The sequence below is a fragment of the Nelumbo nucifera genome, chromosome 3, assembly GCF_055504915.1.
Source record: "Nelumbo nucifera cultivar China Antique chromosome 3, China Antique-T2T, whole genome shotgun sequence".
NCBI lineage: Eukaryota > Viridiplantae > Streptophyta > Magnoliopsida > Proteales > Nelumbonaceae > Nelumbo > Nelumbo nucifera.
In genome coordinates this window covers 86,216,208-86,237,960 of record NC_142651.1, presented here as the reverse complement: position 1 = coordinate 86,237,960, position 21,753 = coordinate 86,216,208, and the positions used below count along the sequence as shown (strand labels likewise).

The 21,753-nt window shown below is 34.4% G+C and overlaps 1 protein-coding gene and 1 non-coding gene across 7 annotated transcripts in view; both read left to right on the top strand.

Moving 5' to 3' along the window:
* Positions 1–17,444: 17,444 nt before the first annotated feature.
* On the top strand, positions 17,445–17,517 carry TRNAA-AGC (transfer RNA alanine (anticodon AGC)). Its single transcript has one exon. It is a non-coding gene; the product is annotated as a tRNA-Ala (tRNA).
* A 109-nt stretch (positions 17,518–17,626) lies between these two features.
* The window catches only part of LOC104613526 (double-stranded RNA-binding protein 4-like), a 56,797-nt gene continuing 52,670 nt past the window's right edge, over positions 17,627–21,753 (top strand). For 5 of the 6 annotated variants that reach the window (XM_088900267.1, XM_088900266.1, XM_088900269.1 and 2 more), the window contains exons 1-2: positions 17,627–17,782; positions 21,320–21,579. In XM_088900267.1, coding sequence (XP_088756393.1) covers positions 17,761–17,782; positions 21,320–21,579 — 282 coding nt within the window. In that variant the 5' untranslated portion in view covers positions 17,627–17,760. The remainder of the gene's footprint in view (positions 17,783–21,319; positions 21,580–21,753) is intronic. The other variant, XM_088900271.1, reaches the window with a different exon arrangement.

Genomic DNA, 21,753 nt, shown 5'->3' with positions numbered 1-21,753 from the left:
ACTAATATAAATTAACCCCCAGAATTTAATTCCCAAGAACCAACAACGAAATAGCACAATAAATCAATGAATTAAAATGAACAAAAGCATAATGAACAACTATTGCAATGTGGATTAAACAAATAAATAAACAAAAACGTAATTAACCAAATAAATAAACACAAGCATGTATTCGATTCACACAAGCATCACTGGGAAAATAATCTACTGGAGTCACAGGAACAGGAATGGAGTACCAGGCTCTTTGGCTTCAATGCAATTGCTCTTCCTTCAAATCTTCCTTTGAATCGGTTCGTGGCTGGCTTTCAAGGCAACCTCTATTCGGGTTTTCAAATCGACTTCTGTTCTGAAGCAATCGAGTTTTCAAATCGACTTCTGTTCTGAACCAATCTCTGTTCTGAAGCAATCGAGTCTTCAAATCGACTTCTGTTCTGGCTTTCAAGGCAACCTCTGCTCTGAACTCTGAAGCAATCAAGTTTTCAAGGCAACCTCTGTTCGTACCTGGCTTGATAGTTCTCTAAATCAACGGAGACTGTTCGTGGTTGTGGCTTCCTTTGAACCGGTGGAGAAATTGGTGAAGAAGAAATCGGTGGAGAAACTGGCAAAGAAGAAAGAAATAACGCGCGGAGAAGAAGAAGAAGAAAGAAGAAGATAACGACGGTATTCCTGGAACTCTTAAGAAATTGGTGAGGGTTTCGTCCTTTGATATTAACAAATTCCTTCTTTGGTGCGAGCCGTTTTTGCGGGATCCCCGCTAAAGATTTTTTAATTTTTTTATTATTTTCAAATAAGAAACGCCGGGAGGTTACGTGAACTGTTTAGTTCAACTGTGACCGTCGGTCCCTAATTGCGTTTAATTATTTTCGAATTTTCCGGTTTTTGCTGGTATGAAGACGTGACCGCCGGCATATAACCGCCGGTTGGTGAAATTTATTTATTTCCACCTTAAACGTCCAGGGTTGATCAATGCCGGTAATTGTTTGAACTTGAAATATCAACTTCACATTCTAACGCATGCATTTTTCTGGATGAAGTCACTATTCTATGTGTTTTGACAATACATATTTCTCACTAGTTTGTATCGATCAATCCAAAACGTTTTACTAATAATGCATGATATCAGGAAGACAAGGACAAACTTAATGGTGAATTGGTGATGGTTCTATTGGACCACATTGATTTTGACATGTATGGTGAAGTTTTTTTTTTTTTTTTTTTCTTCTTCTGATTTGGAATACAGCGCTGCTTTAACTATTGCAACAACAACAAGGGCTTCTCCTTTTAGTCTCTCTTCTCGTTTCTTTCCTATTTCTGTTCAGACCCAGTACAGCTTCCTTAAACAAACCCCATTTGCCACCGTCTCCACCAAAGCTTCCAATTGTAGGCAACTTTCACCAACTAGGAACACTCCCCCACCGCTCTCTTGCAGCCCTGTCCCAAAAGTATGGACCCCTCATGCTCTTACACCTAGGCAGTTTTCCCACTCTTGTGGTCTCCTCTGCAAATATGGCTAGAGAGATTATAAAGACCCAAGATCATCGTTCTTCTCAAATAAGCTTGCAATTACACTACCAAAAATCAGGTTTTAGCGGGCGGTCTGGATTCGTCGGCACAAAATTCATGACCATTGGCATTGATTTAAGCCGACGGTCTGCCAATGGTTTTCCTTTCCTGGTATAGCCACCGTCCGCAAAAATAAAGACCGCCACAATATCGGCATAAAACCGCCGGCATAAGTGGCACTAACTGAGGCCATTGAATTAAAGCATTGCCGACGGTTTGTCAAATTAAAATGCCAGGGTTTAACTAACAAAAGAAAAGAAAAACGAATATATGAAATGGACTACATAATCAATTGGTTAAGCTATTCTATGGAACAAGAAATACATCATCATGGAACAATTTTGTCCCACAACAGGAACCAAAATTCTGAATAATAAACAATATTATAGAAAAAGAAAAGAAAGCAGATCAACTAGTTGATTATGTTTATAATGGTATTTGTTCCAGTCACATCCCCAAACTGAATACCATAACCAACTCTATCACCTAGCTCAGTTTCCATCTCCTCACTCACATGTTTGGCAACACTCATAGCTGTAACATGTCCTGGTTGAATGCAACCATGAATACTATCAAGAATATTTTTATACATTAGAACAAAGCATGGAAAAAAGATGATTGAAGCTTTTATTAAATGTGTAACCATGAATATGATTGTCAATACGTGAGGATTTGAACAAACCTATGTAAGTTGAATTGTCTTTCCTGAACCTGTTTCACCTACTACTACAATGACCTGATTTTCACGAATTACCTAATCCATGACAAAATGAAAGAAATTAAAAGAGCACACCGCAACAGTTACTAAATGATACATGGGACACTACCAACCAAAATCGAATTATAAAGTGGAAAATTGTGTTTCTGTTTCTCTTTTATTAACTCCACAAACCATGTAATTTGCTAGAAACAGTAAGCATATAGATACAAAGAATACCATGTTCATTAAAACTAGCGAGAGAGCCCCTACGAAATGGAATACCTTGTGCTTAGATGGAGTTAAATTCAATTTGAAGTTTTTGATTTGTTCCATAAAATCAAGTTGGAAGTGTAAAAAGGGCAATATAGAAAAAATGTTAAAATGGATTTTGATTATTTCAAACTTGGACTCTTCATATTATTTTATAATTTGAAGTAATTATCATTCTAAGTTCTACTAATTTTGGAATTTAATGGTTATTTTTACAAAGTTATACTAAATTCATCTATTTTATCATATTCTATGGAAACTAGTGGTTATTAAGTGTAGGTATATAGTGTCTACTCAGACCCTTAGAGAACACTAAACAATAAATTAACACTACGGGGTTACATGCGAGCAGCCCACATTCATCCTACCCACCACGATGAACCCACAACGCACTACAGGTTCTGTGATGAACTCATAGAGCGCATCGCAAAACCACAATAAACATGCGGTTCGTTGCATGCCTACGAGCCCATTCGCGACTCAAGCCAAGAGAAACTCGAGTTGAGTCCTTTGTGAGAGGCCTGCATGTGCCCAAATCCGCAACAGACCCACAACCCATCAAAAAACATGGCGAAGTACTACATAGAGTTAGCAGGACGTCGCTCACTGGGCAATGATGTCACTAATTTTCACGTCAATTAAATAAAGTGAACGAGAGGTAATAGCACACATGAGTAATGAGGGATCTCGAGGGGAAGGAAAGTCGATCCTCAGGAAAATCCTCATAAGACACGTGGCGAAACCCTAATGGCGCACTTAATGATTGACAACAAATCCAATATTCTCTTTCCTGATAAGAAATAAGCACCTTTATCTCCTACCTTTTAGAATCCCGGGATCTCCCCCATAAATAGAGATCCTCCTCGTATTGAAATTCATTATTCGGTACTTATCATTCAGCATCCAACACTCGAGCACTCTCTCGCTCTGATCCCCTACCCTAACATCCTCACCTCAAAAGCCAACCTTGCCACTCCCCGAGCCTTTCTCTGTCTTTCAAAGAGACCGTTCTCCATCTAAGCCTTACCCTACTTACATTAAGTTCTACTAATTTTTCATAATTTCTATTATACTAATTTCTAGTAACTTCTATTATACTAATTTATGAGAATTCTTGGTCAATATATACTTATTTTTTATACTTATTATATGATAGTTTATTGGTCAATTAGTGGAAATTAGTTCTATTACATAATTTCTACTAATTTCTGGAAATTTCTATTATGTACTAATTTCTTGGTAAATATATACTAATGTATTATATTTATTATATGATAGTTTATTGGTAAATTCTAGTAACTTATCGATTTTATGGAATTTAGTGGCTATTTTTGGACATTTCTACTAATTTATGATGATTTTATTATTTTAATGTATTTAGGATTATATTATTTGATAATTTCAAGTAATTATCATCCTAAAATTTGTGATAATTTCTTTTGATTTAATTTTAGTAATTTTTTATAAATATTGGTAATTTATGTCTAATAATGGTAATTTCTTTTAATTTATATTTAATAATTTTTATAATTATTTGACAATTGTTATTGTTACAGTATTTGTCAATTTTAGGTATAACAGTTATCAAATTTCAAAAAAAATTCAAATAGCAATATTTTTAACTTACTATATGTAACAATCTTCAAAGCACAAAATCTATAAATGCAAACCAAAGCAATTCAACGTTCAAAGTATCGACAGGTAACAGTCCATATCGGTCGATATGTATAGTGTTGGTGGCTTCCCGATATGCCCCTATAGGGGTTGTATCAGGGTAGCCATTGGTTCAGAGGGTAGCTAGTTCTTAAACCAGCCCCTCTAAACCGATTTTGAAAAAAAAAAATAAGTAAAACATAAAAAAAGCACTGACACAAAGGCGTATCAGCCCGTGTCAATATTTAGAAGCTTGAAGCAATTCATTAAGCTAAATGAAAATATTATTTTTAACTAACATTATGTAACAATCTTCAAAGCACAAAACCCAAAAATTTAAACCAAAGAAATTCAATAAGCAAAACGACAAACATTATTTTTGATGATTTTTATTAACATTATTTATTAAATATTTAATTATTAATAACACTTATCAATAATAGTAAGTAATTATAATATTTTATTAAATAATCAATAATTATAGTTTTAATAATATTATTTAATTATTTTTTATATAACAATAATTATTAAATTTATGAATAGGATTTATTAACAATATTCATTAAATTAATAACTACCAAAATTAAATTAAATTAATAGTATTTATCAATGATAGTCAATAATTATAATATTTTATTAAATAATCAATAGCAATACTTTTAATAACATTTTTAATTATTTTTAATATAACAATAATTACTAAATTTATTAACAGTATTTATAATTTTAATTTAAAGTAAAATTAAAGTAAATATCTATTTATTAGCAATATTTATAATAACAGTAATTATTAATTATAATCACTAATCTTATAATTAATTATTTATAATAACAATATTACCCACCACCCCATTAGTAATTAAATTACTGCAAACAACCCCTTTCGTATTAATACATATATAATATAAGATTAGTAAAATCATTTAATTAAGATAAACCATTTTCTAGTATATGAGATAATAAAGTGCTCGACTTTCTGATGGGATTTAACAAAGTGTTAACCAACCAACATGCCAAAAGAACTCGTACCCAAAATACTTGCCTAATCAAACTTTTGGCACATAAATTCTAGTCAGGCAATGCATAACGAGCTTTCAATAACTCTCATTTCTTCTAATAATCCAAACGAATGAGATACATCAGACTGACTGTATGGCGTCAATTAGATCATTTTGATTTTGTTCAAGTAGATGGAAGAATGAAATGATTGGGTTCTAATTAGGAAATTTGTACATCCAAAGAGAAAAACAAACTTTACATGTGCACCACATGCATTGGCATCTTAAGATGTTACAATCTGATGTGAAATTAAATTGATTTCCACAAAGACTAAGTCCCAACCTGCAATAATTCATCATGTACAAAATAAATTGGCAAGTATTAATTGCCTATTTTGGGATATGGACTTAGACTTTGCAAAATCACTAACTGCTTCTCCCTCTGTTGTGCAAACTTTCCATCCTCCTTAAAAGTCAACTTCACCCTCTTCTCCAACTAACGTTGTATCAGCATCAATCTGGTTTTAAAAATTAAAAAGCCACAGTTAAAGCACTAATAAATACAGTTGCAAAATGGTAAGGCTAAGTTTGGAAACGATGCAAATAAGTGAGAGTGTAAAACGGTTTATATAAATTGCAAAATTGGGTTAGTTTTGCAGTGACAAATTTACCTTCTTACCAAACATACTTTTAACTGTAATGGATGTAAACATGAATTCCAATAAAGCATATGTTTATTTTTTAATCACAATCCCACTTGAATGCAAATTTACTTCTTTTTTATTGATGTACTTTTACATCTTATTGTCAATGTAAATATGCATTGGTCTGTCATTTGTCAATAAAAATTCCTTCTTTGGATAAAAAATGACTTATAGATACATTTGTAACATACGCTCTGTAGAAGAGAAAAATGGAAAAATAAAAAAAAAACAAATTGGTAACTGGCTTCATTACACAGGTTTTTCCAACTTAGAGGGCAATAGATAAGATGATTTCCTATAGGTCTGGGTTCTTCTGATGTAATATGAGTAATAATTTGTCTGTCGCTTCTGCCTTCTTTCTTTTGCCTTCATTTATTTATTTTCTATGCACTCTTGTATGGTTTTGATAATTTATCCATAGAGAACTTCTCGTGGCTGGTGTGAAAAAATGATTCATGTTGCAGAAGATTCATAGTAAGGGTTTCAAAATCTAGTCTTTACATAATGGTTTGTCCAAAGGAAAAAGTAGCTTGATACTAATCTTGTATTTAAAATGATTAGGTTTCGATTTGCTCTATCTCCACAACCTATACTTACAACTCTACATATGATGAAGAGGTGTAAATGGGCTGCAAAAGAAGAAACTGCCAAGTTAGATCACATTGAGGTTTGCCCAAAGGCAATGGAGTTGACCCAGATGATTGATAAGAGAATAAGTTGTGATGGTGGTGGGGCTCTTATAATTGATTATGGCCAGAATGGGATAGATAGTCTGTGATAGTTTGAAGGCCGGAACCTGTATTTTACTTTTCTATGTTAATTATAGCATCATTGATTTTATGATGGATTCTTCATGTTTTCTATGTCATCTACGAGACGAACCATTTCAAGTATGTTGTAGTTGTTCATATTGACTATTTTTTAATCTTGTATCTGTATCCTAGTAACCATAACTATTGACCAAAATGTAATGTATATCTACTTCAAACTGCAATTTTGAGAAATTAAAAACAAAAATACATTCCCAAATTTCTAGTAATACAAATTTTAATTTGAAGTGGTAAAGTCCTTTCGTTTGGATGTAAAACAAGTAAGAGGAATTCAGTATTAGCAACAGTTGCAGGTAAAGCTTGGTCTACGATAGTACTGCTCATTGTGGGGGTTCTCCCATGGACAAGTTCCCCATTCTCAAATGCAATAAATATAGGAAGATTTCTGAAATGAAACATATCTTGCCTTTACACAATTGCCCACCCCTTGCATCTTTCATCATATTTTTCCCTTCTATTCTACTTTTTAATGAATAACCTTGTTATTGCATTGTAAATTAACCCACTAGTATAATAACATTATATGAATGCTATATGTTGCTATATACCAATAAGTTTTTAATACAAATGTGAACTTATATATAAATACATATAAACATCCATGAATATTGCTATTGAGAGAGGCCACATTATGCCAAAAAGAAATAGAAGCAAAAAAGCCAAAGGCTAGAACCATAGTTGGAACCAACATTGGGTAATAGCCTTTTTATACATGAACATTGCTAAGATGCTCCAAATACTAGGAACTTCTATGATTTGGCACCAATACTTCCCCCTCCAGCTCCCAATCTACAATTTGGTTACACAAGGAATGGGGGTGAGGGTGAGTTGTTATACTTATTCCCTAAAATTGCATAAAATTAAAATTGTTCTTGGAAAGATCTGGAAGTTGCTTGCAATAATTTATGATAATTTTTTGACAGAGAAGGTTGTATTTAACTAGGTTGATTATCAATCCAAACAAGAAACTAGGGTTGATATACTTTATGGATAAGAGGCTACTTTAGACTGCAGTGCATGTTTCAGATGGCCAACTAATACTCCTAAGGTAAACAACATAAATATAATCCTAACTTGTAACCAGTTAGCCAAAATCAGCACCTTGGGTGGTTTATTTTGTCCCAACTCCTATTTTAGAATGCCTGCACTACCTTTAACTCAACCACTTACATATCATTTGTGTTCATGAATAGATCATGTTACACATACACCAAGTTTCTTTAAGAAAAGAAGGGGAGAAGTGAATTGTGAAGTTGCAGTCATACTATAGGTTCTTGAGAATTGCTTTCCATGTGTGATTCTTCCATTCTAGGCTACCCTCCTTTCCTTTTCCAGTCTCACTACTGCTATTTAGTTCTGTATGTTTCCTGTTGGATAACGGATCGTTAAATCTATACCTTATATTCTTGATCAACCAAAGGTTTATTAATAAAGTAATGATAGAGGAAGAAAAGATCAAACTATTGGAAGTATAGAAGTGATGGTTCTGGGTGGATGATGGAGAGGGTGATGCTATCTAATATTTGAGAGAACCCCCCCTTCTTTTCTTTATATGGTTGCTAAAATATATGGATTTGATTCCCGCCAAAGAGAGAATGCTTTTTTGACTTGATACTGATACCAGGAGAGAGAAAGAAAGAAGAGAAAAAGGAAGAGGGCAGAGCAGATAAGCTTGCATTCTGGTGATGTTGCACCACCACCACTCACCTTTTGCTTTGATTTAAAAAAAAAAAAAAAAAAATCCATCAATCTGTTAACTATTTTATCTGATTCCTATTCATTTCTACCTTGAGAAAGAAAAGTTAGAAACAATGGTTTAGCTCAAGGGACCCTACGCTTTCATCTTTTTGTTAATGGCCCCATCTACCCACATACTATAAATTTGATCAAAAGAACCGGGTATATACCCATCAAGACTATGGCTTTTCCAAACAAGAAGATGTGGCAGAATCAAGTCTAAACTAGTCTAAGAACATCTTGATAACTGAGATCTTTGTATATAATTTAGATTCTAGGTGATTTAGAGGATTATCAACAATAAGTTGCATCTGCAATAATCTAATCCAATTCTGGATTGTTGTTGCATTAGAGTATCAACTTTGTCAAATTAGCCAGTTGGACTAACTAGAGAATCCAAATCTTCTATCTTTTTCCAGAGCAATATAATTAAAACTAGTAATTACAGATTGTGAGGTTTAAAGCTTATGGATGGAAAACATTAAAAACAAACAACTAGGAATAAATTTTGATGGACGGATGGGGTGAACAATCCATTAAAAGTGCTTGGCTTCTAGTCCAATCTGGCTATATGCCCACATGGATTGGTCATGACTAATTAATGTAGACTGAAATCAAGTAATCTGGATTTAATAAATATTCCTAGGATTCCCTCTAAAGCTCGAAGCTATTGCCAGCATTTTGATGGAATTGACTATATTGTTTCTCTAGTAATTACTAAAACAGGGGTCCCCAAGTTTGTCAAGAGCTCTACAAATTCAACACCTATCAATGGAGGCTTGCAGCAAAAGCTAATATCCAGACAATCGTTGATTAAAAAACAAAGCACAGAAACCAATGCATTAAATTGGGAGGGGAGATGTTCCCTGAACTTTGTGATAGATAGACTACTTTTACCTACAAAATCAAGCATTACAAATTTCCTAAATAATTGGTGTCAATTGACATCCCTTACAGAAAGCATAAATATTAGTCTTATAGGAGTAACATATGTTTTGTTTTTTAGATAAATTTGAGAGTGATGGGGGATTATTCTCCATTCTTTTGGGGAATGGACCTGTTTTTCTTTTAATCTTTATTAATGAAAGTTATCACTTCCTATTAAAAAAATCACTTTTGGGTTTTAATATGTGAATATCACTAGCAATTTTAACTTTTGGGGATCAAAACTTATCTTCATAAGTGAATGTACGAGGTAAAAGTTTTACCATCACCACAGAATGAGTGTAAACTCAAAGTCTAAAACACATTTGATGTGGTGGTACTTGTCAATTAAAACTAGTACTGGTCTAAGAAAGGAAATTTGCAAATGGGATTTCTAATGTGGGTCAAGGTATAGAGGCTGACATGACTGATGGATTTTCTGGATAAGCGAAAGCATATAATGTGATGGTAAGCCAAGGTAGAAGTTTAGGACGCACTGAAATAGTCAAGCATCTTAAACTGTTGTTAGACAGTGTATGCCCTTAGCTCCAATCAGCTTGATATACATTATGACATTTATTGTAAATGAATAAAGTACATATTTGATTCATGTTATTGTGGTATGTTTTTGTGAAATACCCTTAAACTGGACACGTATGAGACTCGTGTTAGTTTAGAATCTTCACAGTCGTTGGATAGATCTGGGGAGATTTATCCACCAAGGATGAGATTGATGTACCGCCAAGTTGGTTGGGGTGGCTTGTCTCAGCTGCCAGGGTGAGACCTAAGGTACATGCAGTGTGGGTTTTCTTGAAACCCTGAACCGGACCAAATTCCAGTATTGCCCTGGACCTTGGAGACAGATGGGCAAAACTGGAATGTTGCACCTATCCTCTAGACTCAATTATGATACTGCACTAGGTGTCGAATAGGACTGTGCTTGATGTGCCAATTAGTGAGATCCTTAGAGGCGGTCAAAACCTGGGTATGTTGGGACAGTCCGAGAATTCATCTGAGTGGGTGATCATAGTGACAGGATCAACACCTTTGTCGAACATTGTAAATGATCGAGGAAATGCACTATCTCTGATGGAAACCTAAACTGTCGATAGTTGATTTCAAATGTGTTTGAAATTTGGTTTTGCAAAATATATTTATATAGAGATAAACTTATATATTATGGTTTCACAAATTGTTTGCAAAATGTTTTAATTCCTAGGATCCATGTGAGTAAAGAGTGCAGCACTGTACGTTGCAGCCGAGGGAGAGGTCCTCTCTTGTCAGGCAGTGTTTGATCATTAAGGGTTGAGAGGTTAAGTGTAAGACCATTGAGGGTTATACCTGATGGGCTAATCTTGCATCTACCCACAGTCCTTGGGCTTTCATAAGATGGCTGGACCCAAGGACCATTTAGTGTAAATGTTGGGCCCATTAAGAGCCCATAGTGATGGACTCAGGGGTTCACTATATTCAGTAGTGAATTCGCTCAGGCCTTGTAATAGAGGCTAGGCTGAACCCATGTGGCTGATGTATAGATCAATTTTATGGTCCCACACCATACAAAGAGAGCCAAGCTAGCCAGCATTAAAAGGAAGTGAGCCTAAAAGCTTAATGGGCCTAAAGCCCATTTCAAACTGGGTTAATTGGGTTAATTAAATGAGGGCGGATCTGGGTTTGGATCAGCAGATGAGGATAAGAGGATAATTCTTATCCACTTAAAAAGTCCAGATCCAAATAAAGATTTGAATCAAAGAACTCCTAATTTGATTGAGAATAAGCTGATCTTTATCTACAGATAAGATAAGGGATTATCCTTATCACTTAAAGAGTCCAGATCCAAATAAAGATTTGGATCAGGAGACTCCTAATCAGATTAGGTGTTTGTCTTTTTAAGACTATAAATAGAGAGCAGGGCGGACCTGAAAAGGACACAACACAGAGAAGACAACTCAGTTTGACTATTTTTGCCTTCAGTTCTTTTTCTCCCTCCTCTTGCCGCCCTACCCTGTTCGATCTCCAATTCTTGGAACTGATCAAGATTTGATCTTGATAATGTTTCTTGCTAGAAGAAACAATTTTGAAGCTATGCTCACTTTCCCATTCAATTCTTGTTGAAGAATCAAAAGTTCTTGGTGAAGAACTACTTGCTGATCTTGCCTCGTCTTAAGTTGTGTCATCTACAGTGGAGAGAGGATTTGGTACACTCTTTGGGTGTGAACACCTACGTTGGGAGGAGCATTTTTGCATGGATTTCGTATCAGGTATATCGCTCCCTAATCTTGCTTTCAGATTTGGTCTGGTTTGGTTACAAGAACGAACCTTGAAAATGCGGTTTTCTAAGTTGGGAATAGGATTCCTGGATGGAAGTAAAAAAATTTTTGAAATTTCGTCCAACCTTCCTATAGGGTTCGGCCATCCATATGATGGATCCCCCATCCCTTCAATTATGACACAAGTAAATATTGAATTATTGAGCAATGCATAAGGACATGAAATATCGGAATTATAAGAAGGAAAAACTTCAAAACTCAAGGATAAAAGTGCCTTCGACCCCAACTCATATGAGAGTAATTATGTCCAAACGGGCTATATTTGGTTTGCATCAGATGAGTGTGTATCCGGTCACTACTCAAAACTCATTGAATTCAAAGGCATGCATGATGGAATTGTAAATTGTTGAACAAGGGATTCGTTGTAAGAAAAGCCTTATCACAAGGGGTCTGCCCTAGTTTTTTTTCCTTTTTTTCTCTTTTTTTTTGTTGAACAAAAAAGATGGGCTATGAAATTGATATTTTAATGGAACGAGTGACGATTATGATCCTCAATTGCCGACCAAATAGGCCTGTTCAGTGCTGATTTGTCAATTTTTCAAAGATTGATGAGGTCTTGCTCATTAGGACGAAACGTGGTGTGGAAAGGAGGTCACAAATGATGGGTTAAAAGGCCAAAATAACAATTGATGGGAGGCATCAACTGCCTAGATCACCTCTTGGGAAATCATAATTTTTTTTTTATTTTTTTTTCAAAGCTTTTCTTCTTAGCCATATGGATGGAGATTGCCCTTCATATTCTTCACCAACATGAATCGATCCTTTTTATTGATCAGGGAAGACTTTATTCTAAGATGAAATGTAAATGGGTAGGGAAAATAAAAAAACTAACATGTGGGTGTCATCATGAAAGATCCCATAGCAATAATACCATCTTAGCTGCCTTAGTTTCTTCTAATTGTTTCTTGATTCTCTGTTTGCCCATTTACTTTTGCATTGATCTTTTGTGATAATTGTCCAACTTTCATTATTAACAGTGTTACCCGTATTTCATTCCCTTTTTATTTTTTTGTGTGTTTTTTTTTTCTTGCTTGATTGCCCTAATTGCTTTTTGTTTGTTTAACACCCACTTGCTGGAAATGTTTATTGTGGAAAAAGGTTGACAAGAATGCTCGAAGGGCTCGCTAGGGGATTTTATTACATATTATCAGGATTGAATGCATAAGGTCAAACAAACGACCAAAAATGGCTTCCTTTCATTTCATTATTGATTGCACGTTGCATATTGAAGATTTATATGTTGAGTATGGTATATGTCAAGCAAAGCCCCTATTTGTTTTGTTTCGGCTCAGGTGTTATTCAAGGGGAACGAACTATGCTTTGGCAGCTACAGTTCTGCCCCAGTTTGGACAAAGATGATAGCTTTATTACAAGTTGGGAGGTTACTAGGAAGTTCAACTAAAGAGCTCTTGATCAACAACTGACTTTTCTTCAAGCATGCTTTTGGAACCCTTAATGGACTAATCACTCTCTTATGAATAAGCATCTTAGACAAGGGAAAGAGAAATTGGGGAAAATAATATTTTATTCATAGAAGTGGTCGGACCCATGAGATGGGCTGCTCTATGTACCCCTTTGAAAGGGATCAGGTCGGACGTAGTTCAAAAAATGGAACTAAGACCAACACCCTTGGATCTATTAAGGAGGAAATAATCATATTTTCTAACTGAGAAGTGATTGCAAGATTTTGGAAAGGATTCTATGCCTTGACTTGGTAACTGATTGGGAATTGGCCAAGGACTCTTGATTATGCTCTCCTGTCAACATAACCCAATTAACAACTGCTTCTTCTTTTGGATTTTTGGATTCTGGATTTTCCTTCTTCTTTTTTTTGAATTTTGGATTTTTCTTTGTTTTTTATTTTTCCTTGTTTTCTCATATCTTGACTTGTTTCCCTTCCTTATATTTTAGAATTTCCTTCTTTTTTTTTAAATTTTGTTTTTTTATCTTTTTTGGTATTTTGGATTGTTTTTTTTTTGCATTTTATATTTCCCCTTTTTATGGATTTTATATTTCTTTTTGGTTGTATTTTCCGGATTTTAAACTTTCCCATTTTTGTTTGGAGTTTATTTTTTATTTATTATTTTGGATTTTCCTTTTTGTATTTTTTCCTTTTTATTTTCTTTCTTTTTTTGTTTTTCTCTTTTTTTTGAATTTTTGGATTTTTCTTCTTTTTTTTTTGCACATTGGATTTTTTTATCTACTTTTTTTTTTGAATTTTGAATTTTTCTTCCTTTTCTTTCTTTTTTGATTTTGTATGTTTCCCCATTTGTTACTTGATATATTGCCATTTTTGCATTTACCGCTTTTCTGTATTTTGTTTTTTATTGATTTTGGAATTTCCCTTTTTATTTGATTTTATATTTTTGTATCTTTTTCTTGCTTTCTTTTTATTTTGGATTTTTCTTTTCTTTTCTTTTTTTGATTTTGGACTTTTCATTATATATTTTTTTTATTTTTGGTTTCTTATTTTGGATTTTCCTTTCCTTTTCTTTTTGTTTTGAATTTTCTAAGCCTTTGAAAATTTCTTCCATTTTTTATTACAAACTTTCCATTTTTGTATTTTGGTTTATTTTTTTTGTATTTTGTATTTTCCCTTTTTTCTCTTTTTATTGATTTTTGGATTTCTTTTTTTATTGGTTCTGAAGTTTCCCCTTTTTATTTGATTTGATTTTTTATTTTCTCCTTTTTTGTATTTTGGATTATTATTATTATTATTATTATTATTATTTATTTTTCTCTTTTTTTTTTTTGGTTTTTCGTTTTTTTCTTCTCTTTTTTTTTTTGCACATTGGATTTCTTTATTCCCTCTTTTTTGAATTTTGGATTTTCTTCCTTTCCTTCCTTTTTTATTTTTGTATTTTCCATTTGTTATTTTATGTATTGCCATTTTTGCATTTACCCTTTTTTGTGTTTTGTTTTTTATTGGTTTTGGAATTTTCCCTTTTTTATTTGATTTTCTATTTCTTCTTGTTATTTTTCTTTTTCTCCCTTTCTTTGTATTTTGGATTTTTCCCTTTTTGATTTTTTTTTGAATTTCCCCTTTTTGTATTTTGATTTTTTCTGAATTTTGGATTTTCCTTTTTTTTTTTGTATTTTGGATTCTCTCCCGCCTTTTTTGAATTCTTACTCTTTTTTATTTGAGATTTTAGGTCTTTTTCTTTTGTATTTTCCACTTTTTTCTTTTTGGATTTTCCCATTTTTTCCAATTTTTGTAGTTTTCTTTTTTTGGCTTTTCTCTTTTATCTCTCTCTCTCTTTTTTTTTTAATTTTTGGATTTTGTATTTTTTCTTCTTTTGAATTTTGGATTTCTTAACTTTTTATTTTTTTCAGATTTACACTTTTTATATATATATTTTAATAGGGCCCTTAGGATTGCAAATGCAAAGGTATCACACAACTAATGCGCATGGGTTTGGGGTGTGGTATCTACATCATGGTTAACATGCCACCAATCTTCAAACCTCTACCTATATGGGCTTCTTAGATTGGTAACTGGCTGAGAGCTTTCCACCGGCCTCACCGGGTTCCTAATCTCGACGGCCCAAGTGTACCGGACTCTCTCCTAATAGGATGATAGGTGCTAAATATCTACATATGTAATGCATTGTGCAAATGCTCATTCATCAATTTATATAGAAAATACGAATGAAATGGGCAAATCATAGCAAGTCCTAAGAAGGTGGTAACACAAGAAATATTTAGGAATTATTCATCTTAAAGAAAGAGAGCATGACAATAAACTAACCTCATACAAAGATCAACCAATACAGATACGAAACAAATATTAAACAAACACAAACAAATGTTTTAATTTCACCTTATTGTAACCGAAGCAATAAGTCAAAAAATGATTAAGAGTTTGATTACTGTAAAACAAGCACTCTACTTTCTTCTCCTTTCTGTTATTTTTTTTTTCTTCTCTTTCTCTCTTTTTCTTTTTGGACACAACAGCTTTAATGATGACAACCAACTCTCCTCAAAGGTCACTTGGAAGGAAAAAATCAGACTGAAAATTAAAGGATAGTCATATTTTGAAGGTTGATAAAAAATTAATTTTTTCTGCATTTTTATCACATTGTGGTAGATTTGGAACAGAAGAAACTCCTTAGTTCATTTAAACGAAGTTGTTAATCCCTCTTTTTGTGCTGCTAGGGTGAACAAATTACTATCACAAGTACAAAGCTTGTCAGATCTCCTAGTTTTAAGTCCGACCTCTCCAAAGAAGCCTAATGCTAAGGATCACCACATTGGAACTCCCCATAATCGTTTTGTCCGACTGTTTTTGATGGTGCTTTCTCTTCTACAAGTGGATATGCAGGAATTGATTTTGCGGTTTTTGATCACCATACGAAGTTTGTGGTGGCTACCTCGTATGTCGTGAAGCTAAGATCCCCTATCGTTTTGGAAGATTGGGCAATCCTCGAAGGCTTAAGGCTAATCAAGTCTTTGCTTTTCAGATTTCAAAATCCTGATAGACAGTTTGGATACTCCTTAAGGCTGCAAGTCAGGCCAAGTTAGGTTGGGTTGAGGCCAACCCTAGGCCCAACCCTAAGTTCTAAACCTCAACCCTAATCCTAACCCAACCTGACCTACCCAACCCTAACCCTAACCCTAACTAAATTCCTTACCCAACCCAACCCAACTTGAAGTCAACTTCAGGTTTGGTCCAACACAACCTTCTCACCATCCCTTCTCAATTTTAGATCTTAACTCAACTTTCACTACATATATTAATCCTATGTTTCATTAGTATTTGTTTATTGACGTTTTTTTATTTTTTGTTCTTTTGGTACAAAATTTGGAAAAACAAGTGTTAGAAATGACTATAGTTTATTATGAGTTGTGACTTATGATAGATCTTTTATGGGCAGCAAACGACGAAGAGGAGATGAAGAATAAAATTTTCAAAAAACATAAATAATGTTATTAAGGTTTTAGTGTTCCCGATTAGGATTTTAAGTGAAGTGATTATCTTAAAAGAAATACATGATACTATGTGGTGGGTGCTATACAAATATCATGCATATAAACAAATCAATATATGCTATATATTACATGTAACATATATTTATATATGACATGTACTATAGAATGGGGTTCGAGTAGCCTAAGGGTCAACCCTAACCCAACTTGAAGTAAAGTCGGGTTCATGAATTTCAATCCTAACCCAATCCAATCCAACATTTTCAGGTTGGGTTCAGGCCAACCCAGCCCAAATTGCAGCCTTAGTCGAGATCTCCTCCTAGTGAAATCTGGGCTATCCTATTGGACATTCTGGCTGTGAGGTGAGGTAGGGCTTTAATTTTGTTGTGTTTTGTTTTGTTTTGTAAATAGGCAAAAAATAATATTGCTCATTTCTTAGCCTGTCAGTCTCGTATAAAAGGTTCTTGGTTTTGTAATGCTCCAAGTTGATTGTGCAATGTGATCTCTCTGGATGTTTCTCCTTTTGATGTTTTAATGAAACATTCTTTTAATTACTAAAAAAAATTGGGTTCACAAGAGGTCAACTACCCTCAAAGTAGTCAATTATGTTCCAACTTCCAACATATCAACTATATATCAACGAGGCTTTTGAGAGATAGCGAGGGGAAAATTTCTAGAGGGAGATCTCTAGGAAGGTTGAAGAGGACATCGAAGATTGCAAGGGCGTCATTGTTGGAACTTCGGATAAAAGGAAAAATGGAAAAGACTGTGTCGTTATAGATAGATATAATCACTAATGAAAAACGTATGGGGATGTAGCTCAGATGGTAGAGCGCTCGCTTAGCATGCGAGAGGTACGGGGATCGATACCCCGCATCTCCATTACGATTTCAACTGATCGTTCCGGATGTGCAGCTGTAGCGTTTTGTGGGTAGCATAGATTCGGTCACGGACCGGTTTCTCAAGTTTCATGTCAACACATGGACACGTGTATATCCACGATCATAAATTCATAACCAGGTGCTTGCCACAAACTGTTGGAACAGCTGTTGCACTCCCATCTTTTTCAGAGGCGAAGAACAGTTCCTCCCTTCTCGCGTCCGAAGTCTGAATCTGAGAACAGGAATGGATCCTCCGTTTAAGCCTAGTAAGTATATCTATGGCCGAAACGAGCTGCAGCTGCTTTTGTCGATTATCCAACAAAAAATTGATAGAGAAATGTGTGGTCTTTAAGTTAATTTATTCATTTATTTATTTCTCCCGTGGGCTCTTGAGATGAACTAATTTAGTGTGGGGTAAATGTTACTGTTTGGTTTTATTGGGTTTTCCTGGGGAGAGAGTTAAAGTGGGAGCTGTTGTTGGTCTGGTTTGGTTTTAGGTTTTGGTGCTTGGAGTAGAACTAATTGAGATTATTGTCACAAAACCGTTAAGGGATTAGGGTTTTAGATTGTTGTTTTCTTTTACAGGCTCGTGTCATGTGTCCAGCATCATTTGTTGAGCCTGATGGCTTGTTTTGATAATGGCTTGTGATCTTTTGATTTCTGAGTTCGTTTTTCTTGTCTACGCAGCCTTGTGAACGGAGCTCAGGTTTTTTAATTAGGCGTGGTTGTTTTCACATGCCTAAATGTACCAAGGGGAGCCCCCACTGCTCACCTCAGGACTCTCGAGGTAGAAAGAAAAACATGAAAAGGAAAATAAGAGAAAGCCCAATCTTTATGTTATATATTGTAGTCTATCCAGGATTTTCCTCATTCAACTAAAGATAAGGACTTAGAGATACAGTTGAAAGAAAGGTGAGTGGATGGTAACATAGATAGAAAGGTGATGTGGAATTTAGGGGTGCAAGTGTGCAACTGATTTGGGCTTTTATTGAACAGTTCGGGCTTATCGTAACAATGAAATACACTTCAGCCTATGTAAGAGAGATAACAACTCTACTCTGATAGAATTGCCTTCACCTACCTACTAGTAGCCGTAGAAGCTCTACCACTACCAGTAGAAGCTCTATGACTCTACCACTACCGGTAGAAGCTCTATCAGTACCTGTAACAGCTCTACCACTACCCGTAGAATTTCTACCAGAAGGGGTACTACCAACATCACCAAACAAAACACAAATTACAAGTGTCATGTGCTTTCATAGCTGAAAAATTAATATACAAGCGAATACTAAGTTAATTCATTCCATTCCCTCTTACCAATATATAAGGTATTAACTTTTTTTTTTGAAGAGTAAAGAAAATAATTTTATTGGATTAGAAAAGCGAGTGCAAGCTGATTGGGTGTCAAGATGACACACCAAAAGAGTTAATCAAAATGGAAAAGATTCACATTACAAGCTTGGATCTCAAGAACATCCCAAAAGTTTTCCATCAAGTCTGATGGAAAACCTATATTAACACCCATCCCCTCTCATTAAATCTTATATTTACTGTATATTAAATAAATGAGTGGCTGAAGCTATTGGTTGTTATGCTTGTAAATTCCCTGGAAGCTTATAAAGTGGTATGCCTAGTTGCATGCAAATTCAGTTAAGAAACTAGCACTCACATTCGAGCTTTTGAGCTGAACTCAAACTTATTGAATATTTAGTCGAACTGAACTTGAACTGGAAAATAGAGTTTGACTTGAACTCGTAATTCAAATATAGGAGTCATAGTTGTCAAGGCAACAAGGCGCTCTTGGAGGCTTGCCTCACCTAACTACCAAGCAATTTTGTATATTGTGTTATAAAATACTTTTATATTCTTAATTTTTTGGGGTTACAATTATAAAATAGACATTATTAAACTAAAATATTCATTTTATTTGTTTATATACCAACTTCTTTTTATTATTTCTTATTTGTTAGGGTTTAATCAACACAAGCATTGCTTACTACTGTATTGAACCCTCAAGGACTTCAAAACCTGAACCAATAAATAAGAAAGAATTTAAAATTTTGTCTAATCAACACATTTTCTTCTTCTTCAACATCTTCTTCTTCTTCCACCTTTTCTTTTCTTCTTTTTTTATCAATAACAAGTAATTTTCATTAATCGTTAAGAAAAATTAAGTACAAAAAATGGGGAGTTAAACTGTCCTAACTCCCCCAGACAAGGCTGGAGCCCCCAAAGAAAAATTAAAAGACAGAATTAAAATTGAGCCCAGAACAGAGATTCTCTAGTCACCCCTTGCTTGGCTAACCCATCAGAAAATGAGTTAGCAGATCTCTTCACCCAACTGTACTTTATCTCAATGTCCTTAGCCAGCTACTTGATTTTTTTTTTTTCTTTTCATTGATGTAACTCCACATTCCAGTTTTATCTTCTTTTAACCATCCTATTTCCACCTCCGAGTCACCTTCAATTACAAGCCTCCTTATATTCATTTCTTTTTCTCTTTCAATTCCTTCCAAGGCAGCAAAGACCTCAGCCCTAAGGCAATCACCTTCACCAATTGGGCCTGAGAAAATGGCTGAAACATTCCCATGCTCATTCCTGAAAACTCCTCCAATACCATATTGCCTTGGGTTCCTTATACTATTGCCATCAAAGTTAAGCTTTTCTTTTCTTCTTTTCCTATAACAAAAATAGGGGTTCATCTCCTATATTTTTTGAATTGTCTTTTCTTTCTTCTGTTTTCTTCTCCTGAATATGTTGGTTTTCTATTCTTTAACATGAAGTTTATACTTTTCTTATGAAAATTATGGATAATTATTAAGTAAACATGGTTATGGAACCTAGGGAACTACCCTAAGATATTGTTTTTACAAAACCCATATCCCAGGTGACTAGGTGACAAGGCTCCCCCCTGTTGACTAGCCTCGCTTTGGCACCTTGAGAACTATGATAAGAGTATTTCAGCTGAGCTGAGCTAAGACATGCCGAAGTTTGACTCAGCTTGATTCGATTGCACCCCTGATGTTAATGATAGCATGGAAAAACAACTCTAATATCAAGCCATATGAATCTATTTTAATTGCTCTCAGAACAAAGATAGAATCTGGCCAATTCAGATCATCCATCAGATTCCTTTCGTCTGGTTTGGTTGGATTTTGAGTAGCTCATATTTGGAGTCCTTCCCTTTGGGAATGTATTTGGACACATCCCAATCTTGACAAAGTGATCTTGCCTCTAATTGTTTATTACTCAAGCAGTACCTATTGTCTTTTCACAGAGAATGCCTGATTATCAAATATAGGATGTGCTCAAATCTGTTCCCCTTGGTTTTTGTCATCTTTTCTACCTAATTTGCCTTTTCCTCTTAGGATTGATTATGTAAAGAGCTCTCATGAAGGGTCCCAAGTTCATATTGCCATATTTGATGCACAAACATGTCCAAAACAATAGATCTTAGTTTGCTAAACCTCCTTAAAAATGGTTTGTCTTGGTTATGTTGCCTATCACGATATGTGTATTTGTGAAGTCAATATTATTTATTGTAAACTTGTCTAGCTGCACTTTCTCAAGTCCATATGCTTTACAAGTCACTACACTAAGGATAAGATTTGAATTGAGAATGTTCTAGCATTTTATTAGTTCAGTGTGTTTGCAATCAAATTTATTTACATGCATTGGCTAATACCTTGTACCATAAAATGAATTAGATTTCAGGTTTTTCTTTGTAAGTCAAACTATTCAATTACCAATAACAAACTAAAAATTCATACGAGGATATTGAAATTTTCATATGAATGCTTTAGGTTTTCCAGAAAATTTGATGCACAAAAACCGGTTACATGAATATGCACAAAAATCAGCTATCCCACTTCCTGTTTATAGCTCTGTTAATGAGGGAGCTCCGCATGCACCAAAGTTCAGGTCTACAGTTTTGATTGATGGAGAAACTTATACATCATTTAGGACATTCTCAAATCGCAAAGCTGCAGAGCATGATGTTGCAAAAGTTGCATATGAGCATATACAGAAAAAAATTAAAGAAAGTTGTCCTATAATTCTTGAGGTATGTCCAATGGCTTTTCCTTTTTGTGATCATCATTTTTTTTTTTGACTTTGGATGGTTTAATTTGCAACCTTGTATTGTATCTTGTGCTATGCAAATTCCAAGTAGGGTTTCCTGATATTAATTGATCCTATGAGCAACTTTGCTGAGTCATAATTTTTAAGTTTATTTGGT